The 26258-nt window shown below is 35.4% G+C and overlaps 1 protein-coding gene across 4 annotated transcripts in view; it reads left to right on the top strand.

Annotated features, from left to right (window-relative positions):
* Positions 1 to 26258, top strand: part of LOC149831840 (uncharacterized) — an 86637-nt gene that overhangs the window by 16684 nt on the left and 43695 nt on the right. For 2 of the 4 annotated variants that reach the window (XM_090014174.1, XM_090014177.1), the window contains exons 2-5: positions 14574 to 15080; positions 15679 to 18135; positions 18798 to 19018; positions 19104 to 19259. In XM_090014174.1, coding sequence (XP_089870300.1) covers positions 14574 to 15080; positions 15679 to 18135; positions 18798 to 19018; positions 19104 to 19259 — 3341 coding nt within the window. Of the gene's footprint in view, positions 1 to 12654; positions 12845 to 14573; positions 15081 to 15678; positions 18136 to 18797; positions 19019 to 19103; positions 19260 to 26258 lie in introns of those variants that run through there. The other 2 variants (XM_090014176.1, XM_090014175.1) reach the window with 2 other exon arrangements.

Below are 26258 nucleotides of genomic sequence, written 5' to 3'. Positions count from 1 at the left end.
ATCGTCAGCTGATTGGATCACTAACATATTTGTCTATTACCAGGCTAGATATTACTCGTGTTGTTCACAGTGCAAGCCAATTTCAGACTGCTCCTACTTCGATTCACATGGTAGTTGTCATGAGAATTATCAGATATTTAAAGGAAACCATAACAAAAGAGTTATTCTTGTTTTCCTCTTCATCTCCTAATTTAATTGCTTATACTGACTCTGATTGGGGTGTAACCCCAATGATCGTATTTCTACAACAAGTTATTGTGTTTTTATAGAAGAATCATTAATTTCTTGGAGATGTAAGAAACAACAGAAAGTGTCCCTTTCTTCCACAGAGGTTGAGTACCGAGCGATGGCCACCACCACCACTGAACTTGTCTGGCTGAAAAGTTTACTTAAAGATATTGGCATCTCTTTCTCTACTCTTTCGAAGTTGTGCTGCGATAACAAGAGTTCTATTTACATTGTTTGCAACCACACCTTCCATGAATGAACAAAGCATATAGCGATGGATTGCCACTATGTTCGAGATTAATTCTTACGGGGTTTCATTCAACTATCCTATGTCATTTCAGAGTATCAACTAGCGGACTTCTTCACCAAAGTATTGTCATTACCTCGTTTCTATTTTCTCATTGGCAAACTCTCGGTGATCTCATCGTGTGTTTGAGGGGGGGGTGTTCAAATATATTGTTATTACATATATATATATATATATATGTTAAAATATATATATATATACACAATATACCCGATAGGGGTATTTTAGTCTTTTTACATAGTTGTTTCTAGAAACAACTATTTTAATTAGGTAGATTCTTTTTTGTATTTTTTATTTTTATTTTTTTTCTTTTTTAATTTGCATTGGGGATCCCAACATAGAGTCGTTGGGGGCTCCCAACGACTCCATGCGGGAGCCCCCAATGGCCTCTAACTCCTCTTCTTTTGTGTATAAATGGAGGACTTCACCCCTTGTATTTCATGGCATTCCAAAACTCTCTCTAGTAAAGATTTTATTTCTTTTCATGCTTGTGTAGTCTTTTTAGGCTTTTGTATAGTCCCTTGTGGACTACTTGTATTTCTCTTGTGCCATAGTGCTTGTCCAATATTGGACTTTGCGAATGCTTGTTCATTCTTGGGTTATATTTCTGCATACGTCATTACATGGTATCAGAGCAAGGTTGTGCTCTTGATTTTTGCTAAAACTATCCATCGATAGTTTGTATTTCGGGAATCTCTTCCACTCTTTCTACTCATCCTCTCTAAGTCACTATGGAGAGTGAGTACAAGATTGATCTCTCCTTCAAGCTACACGGCACCAACTACATGATGTGGGCATCCACCATGGAGAACAATCTCAAGGGCAAAAAACTTTGGGGATATGTGATGGGCTCTATTCCGAAACCACAACTCAAACTTATCAAAATGGAAGGAGGACAAGAAAAAGCTCTAGAGGGAATTGTGTGCATCAAAGCCATTGATGATCTCCAATCCAAGGGTTTATGAACAACGTGAAGTTGAAGATATGTGCTAACATACCCAAATTCCGCAAGGCAAACGAGACATGGTTTTTTATGAAAGGTATATATACCCAAAAAGACCTTGCGGGACAATTTTTTTTCAAGAAAAAATTTGTACCATTAAGCAAGGAGACATGAGCGTCCGTGATTATTTTAGCACTCTTAGCCTCTTGTGAGATAAATTGTCTCCCAAAGCTATTGAATGTGTATTCTTGGGTTATGGAGAAAACCAAAAAAGGATATAGATGTTTTGATCCTAAAAATAACAAACTATATGTTTATAAAGAAGTAACCTTTTTAGAAAATGAAAATGGATTTGAAAAGACCAAAGACAACAATGAAGTTGAATATACCTTTTTTATTTGATCTTTTACCACAAGAAGAGTTAGTCTCTTATGATAATTCTTTGAATGATGAAGGGAATATTCTCCTAAGTATCAATGAAAATGATAATGAAAATATTGAGGAAACAATACATATAAGTAATGATATTGTTGATAGACCTATACAAACTTATACCCGGCGTGATCAAAGAAATCCTATAAATGCTTTAGAAAAATATTTCCAAGGTTCAAACCTAGAGGAAACTTCTCTTATGAGATCCAATCGTACTTCCAATCCACCAAATAGGCTCGTATCCTATGACACATTAACACCAAAATATAGGTCATGCCTGATTGCATTACATTCATTTCATGAACCATCCCATTATAATGAAACAAAAAATCTTTTCCAATGGGTTGAATCTATGAATTTAAAACTTAGTGTTCTTGAAAAGGCTAAAACTTTATAACTTCGTTACCCATAGGAAAGAAATCTATAGGATGTAGATGGGTTTTCAAAGTTAAGATTAAGAGTGATGGGTCTTTAGAACGTTACAAGGCTAGACTAGTGGTTAAGGGATACTCTCAAGAGTATGGTATTGACTACGAAGAAACATCTGCCCTGGTTGCCAGGATGACTAATGCTAGGACTCTCATAGTCGTTGCATCTATTAAACATTGACCCATTTATCAAGTAGATGTGAAAAATATTTTTTTAAATAGTAAATTAAGTGAATAAGTTTACATGGATCCTCCGTCGGGGGTTTGCATTGAAAAAGGAAAAATTCTTAAACTTAAAAAAGCTTTATATGATCTAAAACAAGCTCAAAAAACTTGACATGATAAATTTAGTAACGTGATGACTCATCTGAGTTTTCATTCGTGTTATACTGACACTGCTCTTTTTGTGAAAAGTACAAGTTCTATGGTGGTTATTCTTTTACTTTATGTAGATGATATGATTATCACTGGAAGTGATAAGTAAGAAATCAATAACATTAAGAAAATCTTAAAAGAAATTTTTGATATGTCTGAGTTAGGATTCTTAAGATACTTTTTAGGTATTGAAGTTGCGTACTCTCCCAGAGGGTACATTCTTTCTTAAATGAAACTTGCGGCTGACATTTGTACTAAGTTTGATATTTTAGATGATAAGAAGATAGAAACCCTTGAAGTCATTAATGCCAAATTGCAACTGGAAGATTGGACTCTACTCGAAGATCTTACCCCTTACCGTCAACTTGTTGGATCTCTTACATGTCCATCACTCGGCCAGACATAACTCATGCAGTTCATTCAAACAGTCAGTTTCAACATGCTCCTACCACTGTACACATGAGTGTTGTCTTAAGAATCATCAGATACATCAAGAATACCATAACCAAGGGGTTTTTCCTTTCTTCATCCTCTTCACTTGATTTGTTTGCTTATACTGATGCTGATTGGGGAGGAAATCCCAATGATAGAGTCTCAACTATAGGTTTCTGTATGTTTTTTAGGTGACTCGATGATCTCATGGAGATGCAAGAAGCATCATAAAGTATCGTTATCTTCAACTGAAGTCGAATATCGTGCAATGACCACTACAACCATGGAGCTCGTGTGGCGTTGAAGTCTTCTCAGTGATATGGGCATAGTCATCTCCACACCTTCGAAGATGTGTTGTGATAATAAAAGTGCAATTTACATCGCAAACAACCATACCTTCCATGAGCGTACTAAGCATATTGAGATGGACTGTCACTATCTACGTAGCGAATATCTGAGAGAAACTATTACATTGCATATGTCACGTCAGAGTATCACTTGACAGACTTTTTCACCAAAGTTCTTCCTGCGCCTTGTTTTATTTTTCTTCTTAAAAAACTTTTAATTATCTTCCTGTAAAGTTTGAGGGAGGGTGTTAAAATATATATATATACCTAATAGGGGTATTTTAGTCTTTTTACATAGTTATTTTTATACAACAACAACTACGCCTTCATCCCAAAACAATTGGGGTCGGCGATATGAACCAACAAAGAAAATCATTTTGGGTCTTCCACAAGAATCCTCCTCCATACATAGTTATTTTTATAAACTATTTTAATTAGGTAGATTCTTTTTTGTATTTTTTTCTTTTTTCTTTTTTCTTTTTTAAGTCATTGGGGCCCCCGATGGTCATATTTGGGCTTCCAACGACTCCATGTGGGAGCCCCCAATGGCCTCTCACTCTTCTTTTGTGTATAAATAGGGGACTTCACCCCGTGTATTTCATGGCATTCCAAAGCTCTCTCTACTAAAGATTTTATTTCTTTTTTGGCTTTTGTATAGTCCCTTGTGGACTACTTATATTTCTCTTGTGCCATAGTGCTTATCTAATATTGAACTTTGCGAATGCTTGTGCATTCTTGGGTTATATTTCTCTCTATATATATATATTGTAATACCCACTAAGGGTAAAATAGTCTTTTCACAATATACCACTCATATCCATTAGGGATATGCTTTTCTTCTTTTTCTTTTTATCATAATAGGAGGGGTCCACTATAGAGACATTGGACCCGATCACACCCCTCCAACAACTCTATGGGAGCCCTTCCTTGTGTCCCTTTTGTGTATAAATAAGGGGCTTTGCCCCATGTAATTTTGAAGCTTGTTTAAGCTTTTCTCAATAATAGTTCTCATATTTTTTAGCCTTCTTTCTCTCATTTTGTGTTTGTCAATTGCCACTTTGTGGCTTATTGTATTTTTGCCCATTAGTGGCCTATTGTTTGTATGCTTGTGCATCTCTTAGTCACTTAGTGACATTACCTTTTCTCATTGGTGTTTCATGACAGGCTAGTTCATCCCAAATAGGATATAAATACCATAAAAGTCTCTTACACTTTTATCTTCTTGTTTGGTAATACGTACCTTGTTTTGAAGATAATATAACCTAGCAATATCCTTTTGAATAAATGTGCTCTTTAGGAAGATTCATGCATCATATGCCCTTTTAAATTTGATGATGTTTGGTGGTAATCTTGCTCTCCATGGTATTCATGAACCATGAGAGAATTTGCGCATTGATAGCTTCCCAATCCTCTAACTTGTTTTGGTATTCTTGCAAAGTTTTTTTTTCCCTTCTTCGGATATGACTTTGACTTGATCTCCTTCTCTTCTTGTTAATTTAAGTTGAGGTTCATTAGTGGTTCTACTAACAAACCCCCAAAGTTTTTTAACTTTGATATGATTTTTCATAGTAGTCACTCACATCAAATAGTTGTTTTCGTTGAGCTTGTAGGAGATGATGGAGGCAGAATCTCTTTCTCCCATAATGAAGAAGACTTATGTTTGATGACTAAAGATTGAAGAACACCACTACAAAAAGAACAATCCCATGATGGCTTTCATCACTTTAAGAGCCTAGCTCTGATACCATGCAAAAAAACAAGAGTGTACAATCATAATGTCAATGAAGGGCTATACAAGTGCACAAATATACTATGGTCTCTAATGGACCGATGACAATCTCATTAAAAAAATATACAAAAGCACGAATTCCACAAGAGCACAAAGGCACAAAATCCATAAGATCACAATGTAAAAATAAATTTTATATTTGTTAATATATATGTACAGTCTTGTCTAGAATACCCGATAGGGGTATTTTAGTCTTTTTACATAGTTGTTTCTAGAAACAACTATTTTACTAGGTTAGATCTTTTTTTGTAACTTTTTATTTATTTTTCTTTTTTGAATTATATTTGGGGTCCCACCGTAGAGTCATTGGTACCCTCAACGGTGTGCGAGCCCCCAACGGTCTCTCACTCCCTCGTTTTTGTGTATAAATAGGGGACCCTCTCCCCTTGTATTTTCAATGCTTCTCAAGCTCTCTTTACTAAAGATTTATATTCTTTACTTGTTGTGTTGCCTTTGTAAGGCTTTTGTATTGTCCTATTGTGGACTTCTTGTTTGTATTTTCCTTGTGTCATCATGCATGTTCATTATTGGACTTGGTTAATGCTTGTTGCATTCTTGGATTATATTTTTGTATACTTCATTACATGGTATCTGAGCAAGGTAGTGCTCTTGATTTTTGTTAAATTTATCTATTGATAGTTTGTGATTCGAGAATCTCTTCCATACTTTTTGCTCATCCTCTCTCTAAGTTCCTATGGAGAATGAGCATAAGATTGATCTTTCCTTTAAGTTAAACGGCACCAACTATATGATGTGGGCATCCGCCATGGAGAAGAACCTCAAGGGCAAAAAACTTTGGGGATACGTGATGGCCTCCATTCCGGAACCACAACTCAAACTTACCAAAATGGAAGGAGGACAAGAAAATGTTCTAGAGGGAAATGCTCGCCCTAAAGCCATTGAAGATCACCAATCCAAGATAGAGGATTGGGAAAGTAAACATGCAAAAATCCTTGCATGGTTCATAAACAACGTGGAGCTCAAGATATGCGTCAACATAGCCAAATTCCGTAAAGCAAACAAGGCATGTTTTTTTATGAAAGGTATGTATACTCAAAAAGACCTTGCGGGATAATTTTTTCTTCAAGAAAAAATGTGTACCATTAATCAAGGAGACATGAGTGTCCGCAATTATTTTAGCACCCTTAGTCCCTTGTGGGATGAATTATCTCTTCTAGAACCCAAATGGGTGGCTAGTGAAGATGTTGAACTTAAAAGAGAACAAATGATTTTTTTTTAATTTTTACACGGGTTTAGGCCCGAATATGAACAAGTTAGATCTTCCCTCGTTCATAGATCTAAGCCTCTTCTCTTAGAGGATGCTGTTGCTGAAATATGCCAAGAGAAAACTCGTTTTGGCATGATAAAAGGAGGAGATGAAGTATTAGCTGTGTCCAAGCTCGACAATCATGTTAAAACTTATAAGCCTTCACACTTTGGAAGGCAAAATAGCTATAATGGAGGCTATAGGAAAGCCATTTGTCATCATTGTCATGAACTGAAACATATAAGGCCTAATTGTCCCAAGTTATATGAAACTCCAAAGAACAAAGTTGCTTCCGTCGAAGAAACTACACCAAGGAAGGAAGAACCAACCAAAGGAAATGATTCTTTTTCACTAGCTCAATTATCGGAGACACTTCAAATTCTATTCAAATCTTCATCTACATCGGTGCCATCATTGCCTCTTCCTCACCTCCAGGATCTTCAGTCCGGGAAGCTGATTGGGCAAGGCTATGGGAAGGAAGATCTCTACTATATGAACTATTTAAATCTTCCTTCAAACTCTTTTTGTAATTATGTTCAAAATAAAAATATTAAAACTTGGCATAAAAGACTTGGACATCTAAGTTTCTCTAAAATGTACCTTTTTCCCTTTGGGAAAAAATTTTGTAATGAGAAAAATTTTGCTTGTAAGGATTGTATCTTTGGAAAAATGAAATCCACTCCCTTTCCAAATATAACTTTCATTTCTAAGATACCTTTTGAATTAGTGCATTTGGATGTTTGGGGACCTTCTTCCAGTCATATTAAAATGAGGATACTCATATTATGTGACGTTTATTGATGATTTCACTAGATACGCATGGATATACTTTCTTAATTTCAAATTTGATGTCTTCTTATTTTTTAAAAACTTTTATATGATTGTCAAAAATCAATTTTCAAGCAACATCTCTATCCTTAGATCCGATTCGGGTAGTGAATATTTGTTAAATGAGTTTCAAAATTATTTAGAAACAAATGAAATTTGTCATAAAAAATGATGTCCAAGAACTCCTCAACAAATGGATTAGCCGAAAGGAAACATACACATCTTGGAAACCACTAGGACATTACTTATTTCTAAAGACATTCCAAAAAGTTTTTGGGCCGAAGCCGCTCTAACATCAACTTATTTAATAAATAGAATGATCTCATCGTCTTTACAAAACATATCCCCCTATGAAAAATTATTTGAAAGAACACCCGACTTCAATAGATTAAGAATTTTTTATTGTAAGTGCTTTGTCCTTTTTCATAAAAGAGATAAATTGTCTCCAAAAGCTATTTAATGTGTATTCTTAGATTATAGAGAACCAAAAACGATATAGATGTTTTGATCCTAAAAACAACAAACTATATGTTTCTAAGGATGTAACCTTTTTCGAAAATGAAAATGATTTTGAGAAGACCAAAGACAACAATGAAGTTGAATATACTTTTTTATTTGATCTTTTACCACAAGAAGAGTTGAACTCTTGTGATAATTCTATGAATGACGAAGGGGATAACCCTCTAAATGTCAATGAAAATGGTAATATGGAAGAAGAAATACATATAAATGATGATATTGTTGATAGACTTATGCAAACTTATACTCGGCGTGATCAAAGAAATTCTCTAAATGCTTTAGAAAAATATTCCCAAAATTCAAACTTAGAGGAAACCTCTCTTAGGAGATCCAATCGTATTTCCAATCCACCAAATAGATTTGTATCATACGACACATTAACACCAAAATATAGGTCATGTTTAATTGCATTACATTCATTTCATGAACCATTTCATTATAATGAAGCAACAAATCTTCTGCAATGGGTTGACGCTATGAATTTAAAACTTAGTGCTCTTGAATGAAAAAGCTAAAACTTAGGAGATAACTTCATTACTCATAAGAAAGAAATCTATAGGATGCATATGGGTTTTCAAAGTTAAGACCAAGAGTGATGGGTCTTTAGAATGTTACAAAGCTAGACTAGTGGTTAAGGGATACTCTCAAGAGTATGGTATTGACTACGAAGAAACATCTGCCCTGGTTGCCAGGATGACTAATGTTAGGACTCTCATAGTCGTTGCATCTATTAAACATTGACCCATTTATCAAGTAGATGTGAAAAATATTTTTTTAAATAGTAAATTAAGTGAATAAGTTTACATGGATCCTCCGTCGGGGGTTTGCATTGAAAAAGGAAAAATTCTTAAACTTAAAAAAGCTTTATATGATCTAAAACAAGCTCAAAAAACTTGGCATGATAAATTTAGTAACGTGATGACTCATCTGAGTTTTCATTCGTGTTATACTGACACTGCTCTTTTTGTGAAAAGTACAAGTTCTATGGTGGTTATTCTTTTACTTTATGTAGATGATATGATTATCACTGTAAGTGATAAGCAATGAATCAATGACATTAAGAATATTTTAAAAGAAAATTTTGGCATGTCTGATTTAGGATTCTTAAGATACTTCTTAGGTATTAAAGTTGCGCACTCTCCCAGAGGGTACATTCTTTCTCATCTGGGTTTTTATTCGTGTTATACTGACACTACTCTTTTTGTGAAAAGTACAGGTTCTATGGTGGTTATTCTTCTACTTTATGTAGATGATATGATTATCACTGGAAGTGATAAACAAAGAATCAATGACATTAAGAATATTTTAAAAGAAAATTTTGACATGTCTAATTTAGGATTCTTAAGATACTTCTTAGGTATTAAAGTTGTGGACTCTCTCAGAGGGTACATTCTTTCTCAAATGAAACTTGCTGCTGACATTTGTACTAAGTCTGATATTTCACATGATAAAAAGATAGAAACCCCCAAAGTCATTAATGCCAAATTGAGGTTCAAAGATCCTAGACTTTACTCAAAGATCCTACTCTTTACCACCAACTGATGCTGATTGGGGTGAAAATCCCAATGATAGAGTCTCAATTACAGGTTTCTATGTGTTTTTTAAGTGACTCTATGATCTTATGGAGATGCAAGAAACAACACAAAGTATCTCTATCCTCAATTGAAGCTGAATATCATGCCATGGCCACTACGACCATAGAGCTTGTGTGGCTTCGAAGTCTTTCAGTGATATGGGCATAGTCATCTCCATATCTTCGAAGATGTGCTGTGACAATAAAAGTGCAATTTACATCGCAAGCAACCACACCTTCCATGAGCGTACTAAGCATATTGTGATGGACTGTCACTATGTACATGACGAATATCTTAGAGGAACTATTACGTTTCCATATGTCACATCAGAGTACCAGTTGACGAATTTCTTCTCCAAAGTTCTTCATGTTTCTCGTTTTATTTTTCTCCTTAACAAACTTTCGGTTATCTCTCTATAAAGTTTGAGGGGGGTGTTAAATATATATATATATACAATCTTGTCTAGAATACCCGATAGGGGTATTTTAGTCTTTTCACATAGTTGTTTCTAGAAACAACTATTTTACTAGGTTAGATTTTTTTGTAACTTTTCTTTTTTATTTCTTTTTTATTTTATTTTCTTTTTTGAATTACATTGGGGGTCCCACCATAGAGTCGTTGGGAGCCCCCAATGGTCTCTTACTCCCTCCTTTTTTTGTATAAATGGTGGACCTCTCCCCTTGTATTTTCAATGCTTCTCAAGCTCTCTTCAATAAAGATTTTTATTCTTAAGGCTTTTGTATTGTCCCACTGTGGATTTCTTGTTTGTATTTTCCTTGTACCATCATGCATGTCCATTATTGGACTTGGTTAATGCTTGTTACATTCTTGGATTATATTTCCACATACTTCATTACAGTATTAACATACAAAATGCTTTAGAAAAAGCATGTCTTACATAGTAGGGTGAGGCGTGCTTTGAAGGGAGGCAGTCCAACGACTAGTTGGACTGTCTATACAAGAGTCCTTTTGAGTTTACAAATAAAAAACAAAAAAGACTTTACAGTCCCTATTGGACCGTACTAAATTACATATTATTAACTGGCCAAAATATCGTTGATATATTATATTATATAAATATACGTATATCAGTTAGGTATAAATATATACACAATATTTTAACATGTCTTTGGCCCTTTAGTGGCATGATGATTATTCTCTTGTTCTAGTCATTGATACACTTGATGTTTGAGGTTTGGAGGCCTAGTGAGGTGATTGCTTGTGATGATCAAACTATTGTTGATATTTGCAAAAGATCTCTTCTTGATATTTGTGAGAATTTAAATCTCTTAATATTTTTCGCAAATTAGTGTTGATTTGCAATTATTGTTTTCTTTGTTATGTGGGTTTTCAAAATCTCTCATTGAAATTGCTAATCTTTTACTACTTATTTTTCCTTATACGAAAGATGTTTATGGATAAAAATTTCAAACATTTTTTGCATGTTTGTGATGTTTAACAAAATCTTATTCTTTATATTGTGAGTCTTCTTACGTGTGCCCCTTTGTAGGTGTTGAGAGTGTGTTCCTTACGAAAACACTTGTGTGTTGTCCACTTGATATTGGTGGACACTTTTGTTCATAATTAAAGGCTATTTGATTCTTTAAATTAAAATCATGCATTTTATGTGTATTTTATTGATAAAAATAGTTATTTTTATTGTCGTCTTATATGCATTAAATATGCTTTAATTGCATGTTGGATATATGTGTCCTTCATATTGATTATCTTGTTGTTGCATGCATAAATTTAATTAACTCCTCCTTTCTTGGGTGTTCTTTTTTAGTGTTGTACTTTGTATGCGTTTTAGTACAAATTGATGATTTGGTTTAGTTGAAGAGTTTTTTTAAAAATTTAGAATATTATTAATACATCATTGTTTATCTCTTCTTGATAATTGATATGTTTTTTAGTGATTAAGTTCCCTTATGATTAATACTTATGTTTTCTTGAAAAAATATGTTGATTTTGAGTTTATGATTGTCTAAATTTGATTTCATAACAAATTCTCTTTTTAGGTATGCTCCTCTTATCTTTCTTAATGGTTATCTAATATTTTTAAAAATTATCACTACTTTGCTTAAAAAAAATTTTCTTGAATGTTATTTTTGTTTAAAATATATATATTTGTTTTGAAACTTCATAACTATTTGGTTAGAATACATTTTTTTTGTAGTTGGGACCTTTGTTTTATTTTCTCTAAGGTTCTTAAAGATGCGATGGATTGAGAAAGGATATCTTTGATGCAGGCGATTGGAGATGATCACCAATAAAAGACATTTGAAGCTTTGTATTTATAAAACTCTCTAATATATCATAAAGATGGAGATTTTTGTTGAAGACACTTGAAGACGTGGACTCTTCCCATTGAATCTTTGCTTTATTTTCAAACCTTTGATATACACACCGTAAGTTTGAGGAGGGGTGTTAAAATTATGTATATATATACTTATATATAGTATATTTTTTTCTTTTTTTCTTTTGTTATTGTTAGGGGTATTTTGGTCTTTTTCCCTTGTACTAGAATATGTCCTTTAGGGACAATATTTTATTTTTTATTTATTTTATTTTATTTTATTCTTGGTCCTTTTTCCAAAAGATCAAGGGCTCTTTGAGCATTCTCTCAAAGAATCGTTGGGGCTCCCCAACGGTCATTTTTATGACCGTTGGGTTGAACCCCTCTTGTATAGATAATGCTTCTTTTAAACATTTATCTTCAATAAAGATGAATATTTTTTACATTTTATGTTTTTCTATTTAGTTCATCAATGTTTTATATGCACTTAGTGCTTGTGTTGTTGCCCCATGATGGCTATTGTTTGTCCTATAGTGGACTTGTGCTTGTGCACAGTGTGTTGTGATCTTGTAAGGCCTTAATGGCATTGGTTTGTGTTTATGCACTTTTGTGATTGTAATCTTGTAAATCCCTTAGTGGCATTGTTTTTGTATTTTCCACTATTTCACTACATTTTTATCTTATTTTAAACAGGGCAAGGGCGGGCCTGCCATAGGTTTGAATCCTGTCACCTTTCTCATGGATCATTTACTGGATGAGAAAGCACTCGTCAAGCCAGATGCGGATGAAATTTTAACTGCTGCACTTACGCCTTTTGATAAGACAATTCCTAGTGCCAAGCTAACTAATTAGGATTCGTTCATACTATAAAGAGCAGCCACTCCTCGTATTGGCTAACGTGATGGAGCCCCTAATTAGAGACTTGGCGAGGTTTTGATTGGATATAATCGTCTTTCTTTTTTCTATAAGCTTCGTTACAGCAATATTATTCACTGCAAGTGAAAGGAAGTGTAGACTCTTCTTTGGAGCGAGCCCAGAAGAGTCTACGAAACTCGCACGGCTTCCGCTGCAAAGCAAAGGTTTGAAAAGGCAGAGATCTTCTTTTGCGCAATATTTTTCCGTTCAATGAGGTGAAGCTATTTTGAATGCCATTGCATTGAATCCTCTCGCTTAATCAAATGATGGTTAGTTTGTATGAATTTGGTGTTTCAATGAGGTGTGGAGTGGAGAGAGTGGCCATTTTTGCAATAAGGTTTGGCTATCCAGGCCCATCTGGGTTGGTTAGAGGCCAGGTTTTTAATCTCATTATATGCCCAGACTGGCTTTCTCATGTCCTGACCATTTTGTGGCCTGGGTTTGATAAGGCCACAGCATATCAAATTGCATGTTGGCCCATGCATTTTTATGGGCTTGACAAGTCGAGCCTGTTGCTCACCATTTTTAGTGATGGGCATTGGGTCAGGCAGCCTGGTCTGTGTAGGATGGCTGAGGCCAATTTACTGGCCAGGCCAGCCTGTTGCATACCCTAATTTTGTTCACCTTTTCTCAACAGACATGATGCAGCATGAAGAGATTGCTGCATAGTCTCTACTTTAATTTGCCTTGGTCCAAGGAGATATTGATTGCCAGTTCAACCACTGGTGGGGAGAGAATTTGCAGCTGCTGCTCAAGACTAGTTTTAGAGACCAAAGGTTCAGGGGAACACTGCTCTCTTCGTGTAGCTAGATGATGGTAGGTTGGCTAGGATGTGGACTCTGGATACTTCATGGCAAGAACTAATATGTCTGAGTAAATTATTTATTAGGTTGTACTTTAGTTTACCATTTCTTGAGTGGGACATAAGATGTATCAGTAGATAGTTTGCACAAGCCTGCATGCTGTTCACGTAGTTGATATTTAAGATTTTGGCTATTTATCATGAAGATAAAGCATAAGTGGTTTGCAAAGTTGGTGGAACTTTGTTTTTGTTCTTTGAGTTCAAGGCCATTTACCCTTCTGTTAATGGACTATCAATTTCTAGACGCTATATGTCGATGTAGTTGATGATGTTTTATCATTTAATGAAGATTAAGATTGCTAGGACTCATCCTAGAAATGTTTGTGGTGAGTCAGTGAGTTCTTTTGTGATGTTTGTAACATAGAACTGACCCTGCTGTAGGCCTGGTTTTGTACCTTGAGGTCCATGGAGGTAGGTGGTATTGTTGATTAGTGAGGCATGGCTTTGGTTGGTGATTTGGTGGTTGAAATGGAAAGCTGCTTCTGTGTCTTATGAGTGGACCTTGGAAACATCTTATTAACAGTCATTTTGCAGTTCATTCTGTTTATTCACTTTTTAAGTTATGAAACTTTAGATCTTCTCATAGTAAAATTTTCTTTGGCAGTTGGGAGAATGCGCTGCTTCCCATTTCACTAACTCTGATGCAGACGGTCATCATCTGCTGCTGTCAAACACTTCTAAACAGAGACCATATTCCTATCAACTGATTGTCCCTCATGTAGAGAGGGGTTACTGTTGATGATGTTCATGAATTTGTGTGACAAAATATGTGAGGGTTATATGGGGCAATATTTTCTCTATGTTTCACATGTTTAATGGCACAAAAGTGCTTTCATTAAGTGTTTAATCTACAAGGTCTTGTCTATGGCAGCTGCCACTTGTCTCTTCTGTTTTTCTGTTTAAACTACACCACTTGTCTCGTGTTTTTCTGTTTAAACTATTTTTTTTTCTCAGCAATGCTTTAAACCTTTATAAGGAAATTATCCTCCATGAATGACCATGATCTTTTGTGCATTTGTTATCTGTGGCAGTGGTTCTCAGCTGTAGAACTTGCACTTTTGAAGGGGTGTCATCCTCTAGTAAAGGAAGCAGATATTGCTCTTAATCCTTCAAAAGGTTTGATGTTGATTAATGAAAGAACTTCAGGTGAAAATATTTTAATGAGGAAAGGGAGTGGCAGCTCCAGCGATGATACGCAATCATCTTTGAATTATAAAGTCAATACTGTCAATGGGCGATTGAATTATCTCAAGACTGAAGAAAGAGATTACAGGTTCAGAAATGAAACTGGAATGCATCTACAGTCAAGAACTGATTTACTGGGAAGGACCAGCTCTGGAAGAATACAACCTCAACAGGTTGGGGTTGATCATGTACTCCAGCGGGCTGAGTTTGTTGATGACAACTCAGATGACAAGAGACCTGATGATGGTTCTGGTGACTCTGAAACGAGCCAAATATTACAAACAGCAGAGGTTGTGATGAAGATGCTCGATGTTACCATGCCTGGTACATTGGGAGATGAACAGAAAAAGAAGGTGTTCTTTTTTGTTTGTTTGCATTCTTCCTGTTGCTAATTTATATTATTAAAACTACTTGAAAATTCATATGGGATACTTTGATTAGATTTAGATGCATAAAAAAGAGCATCCAATTCACTGTTATGAGTGTTGATTTCATAGATCTACCATGTGGAAATTGTTTGTAATGTCGTGGTGGTGCTTAGCCCTTCTTTTACTTTTCCTCAAGGTTATGAATTCTCTTTGTTACATCATTGGTTTTTAATGCAATATGAAACAAAATTCACAATGTTGGTCATAACTGGGGTGCTTTAGCAAGAAACAGTAAGTGCTGTGTCATACAAAATGTAAATATGAAAAATGATCTCATATATGCTTATCACAGTAAATTTTACTTTCTTTTTTCCATGAAAACTTTGATATTTTGAAGCCTAACTGCATATACATCAGATGGATGTCATTGTATGTATCTATGATTGATTTTCTGGTCTCCAAACTGGTCTACATAATGTTTTCATGATGAAGCACTTCAACATTTTTTTTTTAATTCTTTGATTTGTGGTCCCTTGGTTTTCTCGAAATCTATGTGATAAACTAATGTACATGTTCTCTTTAGGTTTTGGCTGCAGTAGGACGAGGAGAAACATTGTTGAAAGCTTTGCAGGAGGCTGTTCCAGAAAATGTTCATGTGAAACTAACAACTGCTGTTTCTCAGCTAGCCCAAACACAAGGAACAAAATTAAATATTACAGGACTCGTTAATCTTGGATGGGTACCTAGCCTACCAGTTGAAGTGAAGTCAAAATTTGCAGAAATTTTTGAAGGGCTTTCGAACAAAGGTGGAGAATCAGCTACTAACCAATCTCGTGAGAGCATAAATAATCTTGTCGATACTGAAGACAAGTCCTTGCATAAATATGATTCAGGAGAAAGCGAGCTGGGGTTAAAAGCTGATCATTTTAAATGTGCACCCAATGACAGATCACCCAGTGTGATTGATGACAACTCTGTTGGTGGAGATGATTCAGTCATGAGGTCAGTGTCTTCAGAGATTCTCTCCTCTAGATTGCAGGAAAATGAGTCTTCAGGTTCTAAACCTGAGGTTTTGTCAGGTAATAGCATAATTACCTCAGAGACAAATAATGCTGCTGGTTCATTGCAAAATTCTGCTGGCAATGACTTACTGGAAGAAAAAGTTGTTCATACTTCAGAAAATGGTGATAGTGGCAACGAAACAATCAATGAAGAAAACTTTAAAAAAGGATCTGAAGAAAAAAATGTTCCTAGGGCCGATGATGTGCTTCACAGAGGGAATTCACATGACACTGTAACAGGAGGGGATAATCTTAGGGGTGATGGTATGAAAAAGGATGCTGAGACAGAGAATAGGAGTCCAACTTACAAAGGTAAGCATAATTCATCAATCAGGGTTGAGGTGGCAAATGAGGAATTAAATAGCATTGAGAAGAATACTTATAAACATATGCAGGATTCAGTAGATGAGAATAAACAAAGCTCCTCAAAGAAAGCTCAAGATCCACTTCCATCTGTTTTACCCCCTCCTGATCCTCCCTCAATTGGTAGTGTTTATCTAGCGTTGGATGCCTTGACTGGTTTTGATGATTCCACCCAAATGGCAGTTAACAGTGTCTTCGGAGTCATTGAAAATGTAATTGATCAGTGGGAAAAGGGTAATCATGAAAACAGTGATGGAGAAAAAGTAAATGAACATCAGGAGTCTGGAGTTCTCTCTGTTCATAACTCAAGCAGTGATAAACTTGATAAGGAAAATGGTGATAATGTGCCATATAGCTTAGATGCCACACAATCAGATCAAGTAAATATGTTGTCAGAATCCAGGCAAGCGGAAGGCTCCATGTTTGGAGAGGATGCAAGTTGCCGATCTGGGTTCACTGACAGTCTTAATTTATCTTTGAATAAGGAAAATTGTGAGCCTCAAAAAAATACGAGTGTTGGTATTGATAAACTGGAGGATCTGGCTGGTATTGGTGTTGTTCATGCTGAAGGGGAGGAAAGTAATGGCTGGAAGCATGGTTTACGTGATTATGGAGTTTTTATTAGTAAACACGGCAAACATGGAAGCGGAAACAAATTTCCACTACATATAATTGTAAACCCATTTGGTGATTCATCTGCCAATCGGTCCCACTCTGCCAGATCACCGTTAAATAGAACTTTAGATTTCGCTTCCAATAATGACCTTTTACTTGAATATTTTCCAGATGAAGGCCAATGGAAGCTTTTTGATAATCTAGAGGATAATGATTATCTTCTAGGTAAAGGCAATAGAGCAAGTGGTGGGCAAATTTTTTTACAAGTACCTGATATTGATGTAGAGAAAATTATTGAGCCATCGTATGCAATACTTGATACAGAACTTGAACCTCAGACATCAGAACATATCAGTAATTCAGACAATTGTGGAGAAGAAAGTAAACCAAGTAATGATGAGGTAGAGGAGTTGGCATGTATGGCAAAGAGTATTGTACTAAATTCCATTGAAGTTGAAGTTGTTCGCAAGCTTGGAATTCCTGATAAGGATTGGATTGAGCTAGTCATTAGGCATGAAATTGAGCAACTTGCCAGTGCAGTTTCACTTGTAGCAAAACATGATGTTTTACAAAATCGAACCTGGTCATTACATCCCAAAGCCAATGCTTCCACAAAGCTTGACACACTCAGAGGGGAAAATATTATAATTGCCATTTCAGTGGCTGCTAAGAGTACATCACATTTGCAGAAGATTCTACCAATTGGTGTCATTGTGGGTTCCAGCTTAGCTTCTCTTGGACAATACTTTCATATGGACAGTAGGCATGACGACAGTGGGAGGAAAGACACCAGCCATCAAGCTGTTATTGAGAAGAGAGAGAGCATCACACAACATGATTCTAACTTGAAGCTGGATCATCTTGCTAGTACAAAAATTCAAAATAATGCAAATTATTCACTGAACAAGGACATGGCTGCCAACAATCTTAATGTTGATAGAGTAATGGTAGGAGCAGTGACAACTGCTCTGGGTGCTACTGCCATATTAGCACATCATCAGGTAACAAACACGTATTGGTGCTTGTCAAACTATTTTTTCCTTTCGTTTCATACATATTCTGTGGTATTGGCATTTGTATGGATTATTGTATGTGAAAGTCAAGCTTGTGTTTAACTTGCTGAATCCAAGTCATTGCGTGAGATTGGTCTTTTACTGTGAGAATTTCCAAGTCAGGTTTGTATTTGACATTGCATGACCAAGGCAAGTTGTAGATGAGTGGTCTTAGTTCTACTTTTCTTTCATTATGAATTGGGAACTTTACAGACCTGACTGGGCCTTGCTATGGTTTACTTGGTTCAGGAAAATTTTAACTAAATGAGTTGCTTGAATCTTTATTCGGGTCAACTATAGACAAGTCTCAGCTTTTTGATGACTGTCACTCGTTAGAGGATTGGACTTTTTGAATCAACCTGGGCTACTGCAACTTTCTACCCCAGGTTCCCCATCAAAAACAGTTTGTGTGTGCACACTTTCAGCATTTTGATCACTGTCAATCATTAGAAAAAGTGGAATTTTTTACTCAACCTGGGCTCCTGCAACCATCTACTCCAAGTTTCCCCATCAGCACTAAACTCTGTGGTGTGTGTGCACATGCCTCTGTATACATGTGAGTGTGCTTATGCACGTGTATGAATTTGGACTGACATTATTTGCAACCACAGAGTAAGAAACCTCTTGAGAGACACAGAATTGATGTTTCATCTTCTGGAACATCCATGGTAAAAGATTTGAAGGAAGACAAGAAGCTTGAGGATGGATTGCAGGGCGGAAGCAAGAACAATCTAGTGAGTACTCTAGCTGAGAAAGCAATCTCTATTGCTCGTCCTGTGGTGCCTATCAAGGATAATGGGGAAGTAGATTATGACAGGTCAGCAAGAATAAGGTTTTAAACTCTTCCTTTGTAGGTTTAAGTTCTGAATATCCTTTTTGTATGTGCTATCTTTTCATGAATTCACATATACAAGCAGGTTGGTGGCAATCCTAGCAGATTTGGGACGAAAAGGAGGTTTTTTAAGATTGATTGGAAAAATTGCTCATTTTTGGGTTGGCATACGTGGTGCAATGAGCTTGACGGACCGTCTCATATCCTTTCTACGCATAGCTGAACGGCCACTTGTCCATAGGTAACATGTATTCTCAACTTTTTTGTTCATTTTTTACATATATTTTGTTGTATTAAGCACAAAAACGTTTCTTTGTTGGGGGGTTAGAGAAAAATGGTTGTACAACAAAAATGACAAGGACTGGGAACATCACTTGCAAGGAAACAGGAACACATAGTTGATCACCTGATTGAGATATTATGTCATGTTAGAATTTCTAATGTGCTTGTTTCTTTGAATAATGATGTTGAAAAATATTATTACATAAATATAATGTGTTTGTTTTCTTTTATTTTTCATGTCTAGTTTTGATTGTTTGAACTAGTTCAGTTGTATAATTTGAGACTTCAAGAATTGCAACTGTGCACTTTCTTGCCTAGTAGTGATTTTGTTTTCTGCCAACTGGGCTGCAGGCCCTGAAGTTGGAAGCACGTCTTGTTAAGTCATAACATAGGCAGATATTGTTTTCAACCAAGAATATCCACTTCATGTCCATTTACAACCTTAGGACTTTAAGAAGAACTTGGAAACAGTTTTTTAATATTTTCAAAATTCTGAAACTGAAATATCAATGGCCCTTGAACAAATTGCTTTTGCTGCTTCAAAAGAACTTTTTGGTGACCTGGGAAAAATGGATCATATGAAATTTGATTTAGAAGAACAATTGTTTAGAACAAGGTTGTAAGTATTGTATCGGTACCCGTATCAGTCGGGTCTAAAATAAAATACATATAGTATTGTAAAAAATCATAATTTTTTTAATAAAAAGTTTCCAAAATTTTCAAAAAAATCATGAAAAACCAGAAAAATTAGCAAAAAAATTAAAAAAATCATAACACATGAAGCAATGATAAATTAAATAAAATACAACCATAAAATTACATATGAAGCATTTATGTCTCTATGAGCTGCATAAGACATCATCAAACATCAACTATCTCACAAGAACAACACAAAACTTTAAATATCTTGCAATTAAGAACATGCTACAAGATTCATACTTTCATATTACATAAACAAAAACAAAATAACGAAGTTTACTTAAGCAAACCGCAAAATCCCTCTTCCTTGCACACGGATCAGCCCCCAAATCGCTCTCATGACTCTTAGGGTACATGGATACCCCTCTAATGGCCTCTACACAAATGAGAGAGTCGGCCCTCAAGAGGTCTTTAAAACTAAAAAAAGAAAACGATTCAACCATTTTTAAAGTATGTGTCATACGATACGGTATGATACAAGGTTGTATCGTACGATACACACTCGTATCGCCATTTCCCATAGTAACGATTGTTAAGTTATGTAAGTCTTCAAATATCACCAACAAAGTCCACCAAGTTGGTACAAATGTGGACAATCACCAAAAAGGGAACCCACTATGGAGTTCACTCACAAACCCACAAAGGTGCACATTCGCAAAACTCACACAAGGGTGCACAAGAGCATAAAAATAATAATATTTTATTATAGTGCATATGCAAGAAGCGTTACATAGAGAGAGGGGTTCTCCCCTATTTATATACAACAATGGAGCTCAATAGAGCTATTGGAGCTAGAATAGTTCCAACAACTCTATTGACTAGTCAACTTTATGTTGACTAGTTTAAAAAGAACCAAACTAAAAGAAAAAAAATAGTTACAACAATAAATAGGAATATATATATATATGTATATATGTATATAATCCATATACATATATTGGTATATATACATATAAATAGACATACATATATTATATATATAATATGTATAAATATATACAATTTAAGACTCTCCCTCAAACTTACGGTTGGATGATCGAAAGTTTGCCTAAGAGAAAGTGAAATTTAGGAGTAGCGAGAGTATTGGTGAAGAAATCCGCCAACTGGTACTCTGATATAACATATGTCTGATCGAAAGTGCCATGTAGATACTCCTCTCGTATATAGTGATAGTTCATTTCAATATATTTGGTGTGCTCATGAAAGGGCCGGTTGTTAGCAATGTAGATAGAACTTTTATTGTCACAACACATTCGTGATACTCCTTTTATTGGAACTCCCATATTGACCAACAATCTTTTGAACCAGACCACTTTCATAGTTATTATAATCATGACTCGGTATTAAACTTCAGTAAAAGAGAGAGACCTGCCGCTTCTTGCACCGCCATAAAATCATTGATTCACCTAAAAAGACACAAAAACTTGTGGTTGAATATCTGTTATTAGGATCACTTCCCCAATCAGCATCAGTATAAGCTATTAAATCTAATATGGAAGAAGCAAACAAGAAAAGACCTCGATAAATATAAGTCTTAATATATTTAATAATATGCAAAACAACTCTCATGTAAATAGAAGTGAGAGCATGCTGAAATTGACTGATTGTGTGAACATGTATTGTATCAAGTCTCATAATTGAAAGATAAGAAAGTGCTCTAATAAGTTGGTTGTATAGAGTTGGATTTTCAAGTGGTTCTTCATAATCAATTCTCATCTTAGAATTGACAGCATTGAGAGTGTCAACCTTCTTATCATACGTGATTTAAGTTCTTGAAACAATATCAAGAGCAAATTTAGACTGAAACAATCGATAACCTCTAGGAGAATAAGCAACTTTAATTCCTAGAAAATATTTTTAAAAACCCCAAATAAGTCATTTCAAAATGTTTCTTGAGGAGTTTCTTAATGTTTTCAACTCCCTGTTTGTCCCCTCCGATTATGATTATGTCGTCCATGTAAGGTAGAAGAATAATAATACTTGCATAAAAAATCTTAACAAAAAATGTTGTGTCAGTCAAACAAGATCGAAATCCAATATCAAGCATAACTTGACTAAACATGTCATACCAAGCTTTCGGTGCTTGTTTAAGACCATAAAAGGCTTTGTCCAAACAATGAGTTTTTCCTTTAGGAATAGTTACACCAGATAGTGCTTTCATATAAACTTATTCAACTAGGTTTTCATTAAAAAATGCATTTTTAACGTCTATCTGATAGTCATCTCCTAATAGGGGCTAGGGCTACTAAGGTCCTAGTCATCAACTGGGGCAAAGGTTTTTTTATAGTCTATGCCATATTCTTGTGTGTATCCCTTGGTAACTAATATGGTTTTGTATCTTTGAAGAGTACCATCACTTTTGGTTTTCACCTTATACACCCATCTACAACTTATAGGTTTCTTTCCTTGTGGAATGTCTTGAATAGTCCAAGTATTGACTCTTTCTAAAGCTTCTAGCTCTACACTCATGGCTTCTACCAATTCAGAGTGTTCTTTTGCTTGAGCATAGGTCGAGCGTTCTATATAGGAATGTATTAATGCAATGTAGGCTTGGTACTTAGGTGAAAAAGAGTCATAAGACACAAATTTCTCAGGAGGGTTTGAGATTCTAAATGACCTTCTAGTTTGTATTTTCAATTGGTTTCCAATATCAGAGTATTTTTCTAGTACACATGGACGTTTAGGATCCCTATGCCTAGATTGGACTTACAGGATTGTTCTTCTCTAATCTCATCATCATAAGATTGTTCTTCATTCACCACATCATTTCACATCATTTTTAAGCTCATGACCTTCATCAAGATCGAATTCACAATCATCATATTTTGGAATTAAATCCAACAAAAAGGAATACTCAGTTATTTTCTTAGATTTTTCAAAGTCAAAAAATATTTTCCTTTTTAAGGACACATTTCTTGAAACATATAGTTTTCTATTTTTAAAATCAAAACACCTATAGCCTTTTTGGTAATTTTCATAACCAAAAAACAGATAGCACAGGAATTCTTTTTAGCATTCTTGTTAGTAAAGACAAAACATTTGCACCCAAAAACTCTTAATCTAGAATAATCAGGGATTAATTTAAAAAGCTTTTCAACTGGTGACACATTTTGTAAAGATGAGGATGACATTTTGTTGATGAGATAAACGACAGTCAAAGTAGCTTCAACTCAAAAATCTTTTGGTACTTGGTTTGCTATAAGCAAGGTTCTTGTTGTTTCTATAATATGCCTATCCTTCCTTGGCCCAAATCATTTTGTTGTGGAGTGTAAGGACAAGATCTTTGATGTGTGATGCCATGCAGGTTTAGGTAATCTTTAAATTCTTTTGATAAAAATTCTCTTCTTGAATCAGTGTGAAAGATAGAAATATCAATTTAAATTTATTTTTGACCAAATTGTGAAATATTTGAAAATATAAGAAAACTTTAAATTTATGTTTAAGGAAATAGATTCAAGTATGCTTAGACAAATCATCAACAAAAATTACATAATAAGCAAATCCACCTTTAGATATCACAGGTATTGGGCCCCAAACATCCGAATGTATTAACTCCAGCGTTCTAGAATAAACAAAAGTTCTTTCTTGAAATGGTAATCTTTTCATTTTACCAATAATACAATCTTCACAACTAAAATTTTAAGCATTACAAAAAATTTTCAAACTTGAAAAATATTGAATTTTGGATACATTAGGATGACCAAGTCTTTTATGTCATAAATCCAAATTTAATTTTTGAACATTACAACAAAATGTATTCTTGGGTATTTTCAAAAAATTCATGTAGCACAAGTCTCATTTATGTCTTTCCCCAATCAGCTTTCCTGTCTGGCAATATGACACCCAACAACCATTAAAGGAGAAGAAAACATTACATCCATGGTCAAATATTTGATAAACAGACAAGTGGTTTAAATTTAATTTAAGAATATATCTAACTTTTGGAATAAAAAACTTGTTTGAATTTTGAAAAATACTTTCAAATTTTTTTATTCTTTTTATCTTAAAAGATGTTTCATCGACAATTAAAACATTTGACACACTTATGACATTCGAATAAACTATCACTATTTAGTGTTATATAAAACGAGGCGCCCGAGTCAAGAAACCAAGGAGATTTACCGAGATCGAAGAAGGATGAAACATCGGCTCCAGTTGATAAAGACACTCCTTTGATAAGAGGTTGAAGAGCCTCTACTAGTTGATGTAAGATTTGCCTCTTGGAGTATACGCTGATGCAGAAGAAGAGAAAGATGGTGAGAAAGAAGGGGACGGTTGCAACAAATGGTCTGATCTCACACAGAGAGATTGTGCCCTATTTTTCATTTATATACACATGTGTTACAGACTGGATCGGGTCTGGATATTACATAACCTTTCATCAGTTCCAGACCCGAATACAAATATAAGATGTTATACAAATTCTGGTATTCGGGTCTAGATCCAAACCCGTAACCCGAAAACACAAACAGTTTCAATACCCTCCCTCAAGTTGTGCATGGTCGTGGATCATGGACAACTTGCTTTTCAAGAACCAAAACCGTATGCTGGTAAGGCCTTTAGTGAACAAATCTGCTACTTGATCTGATGTTCGAACATAGGTTGGTTAACTTCTTTTTCTTCTACCTTTTGTCAAATGAAATGCTGATCAATCTCTATATGTTTTGTACGACTATGATGAATGGGATTGAAAGTGATTTGTATACTTCTCTGATTATCACATAGGAGAGTAGTGGGTAGAATAGGTTCTCCTATTTCCATCAAAAGATGTCTCAGCCATGTAACTGAAAGAAGGAAACCCTATTATCGACAGTGAGAGAAGGGAAGAGAGAGAGAGAGAGAGATATTCCAGAGGAAAGAGGGTTCAGTCCATCGTGACTGCCCTCTCATTCTATTTATATTAAAAGTGTAAAACACTAGGGTACGAAAATACCCCTTTACAGAGTGTTAATTTACAATACATGAACTGGATCTGGACCCGATCCATTACATAAATGGATCGAGTCAGACATACACAATGAAGATAACAATGCCTTCTTTTCAGCCTCCCTCAAGTTGTGCATGGTGTTGGACCATGAACAACTTGTTCTTCAAAAACCAAAATTTATCCTTTGTTAACCCTTTAGTGAGGATATCAGCAACTTGTTCTTTAGTTGACACATACATGGGCTCAATCTCTTTGTCTTCAACCTTTTTCCTAATAAAATGTTGATCTATTTCAATGTGCTTTGCTCGACTATGGTGAATGGGATTGAATGACATGTTGATGGCACTTTGATTGTCACACAGTAATAGTGACCGAGTAATCGGTTCTCCCATTTCAGTCCGAAGATGTCTTATCCATGTACCCTCGGCAGTGGCAGTGGCCATCGATCTGTATTCAGCCTCAATGCTCGATCTAGCAACCGCCTTTTGTTTTCTACTGCTCCAGGATACCAAGTTTGGCCCAATGAAGCTGCAGTAACCGGATACTGATCGTCGTTCGTCTGGATCACCCGCCCAATCAGCATCAGCATAAGTAACAATCTCATGGCCCCCGTCTGGATCTAATTCTTCCTTGCCTTTGTATACCAGCCCATCACCCACTGTACCCTTTAGGTAGCGAAGTATACGTTTGACTGCCTCCATATGTGACACACGAGGTTCATGCATAAACTGAGATACCTGATTAACCGAATATACTATGTCGGGTCTAGTAAAAGTCAGGTATTGCAACATGCCAACTAAACTGCGATACTTAGTGGGATCTCCATATATATCCCCTTCTTGTGAACTCAATTTCTGATGGATGACACTTGGAGTTGTTAACGGCTTACAATCTGTCATGCCTGCTCTGCCGAGAATGTCCAGCGTATATTTGTGTTGAGTAAGGGTAAGCATATCATTTTTGTTATCAACTTCTACCCCAAGAAAATATCGCAGCTCTCCCAAATCTTTCATCTTAAATCTCTGATTTAATAACTTCTTCACCTGCTCAATGTGGCTTTTACAATTCCCTGTGATGATGATGTCATCTACATATATCAACAGAAGAGTAGTAACTCCTTGTTCATTGTGAATAAATAATGAGTGATCCAGAAGAGACCGAGAGAAACCATGTCGTTGTATTTCTAGAGAAAAACTGTCGAACCAGGAACGAGAAGCTTGTTTCAAACCATAGAGTGGTCTCTTTAATTTGCATACATATTTTTTGGCGTCTCGTTCTGCATATCCAGTGGGTTGTTCCATGTAGACCTCTTCTTTTAAATCCCCGTGCAGA

This window comes from Nuphar pumila, chromosome 7 (assembly GCF_984573655.1).
Source record: "Nuphar pumila chromosome 7, dmNupPumi1.hap1.1, whole genome shotgun sequence".
NCBI lineage: Eukaryota > Viridiplantae > Streptophyta > Magnoliopsida > Nymphaeales > Nymphaeaceae > Nuphar > Nuphar pumila.
Note: the sequence above shows the minus strand (reverse complement) of the source record. Positions and strands in the feature narration are given on the sequence as shown.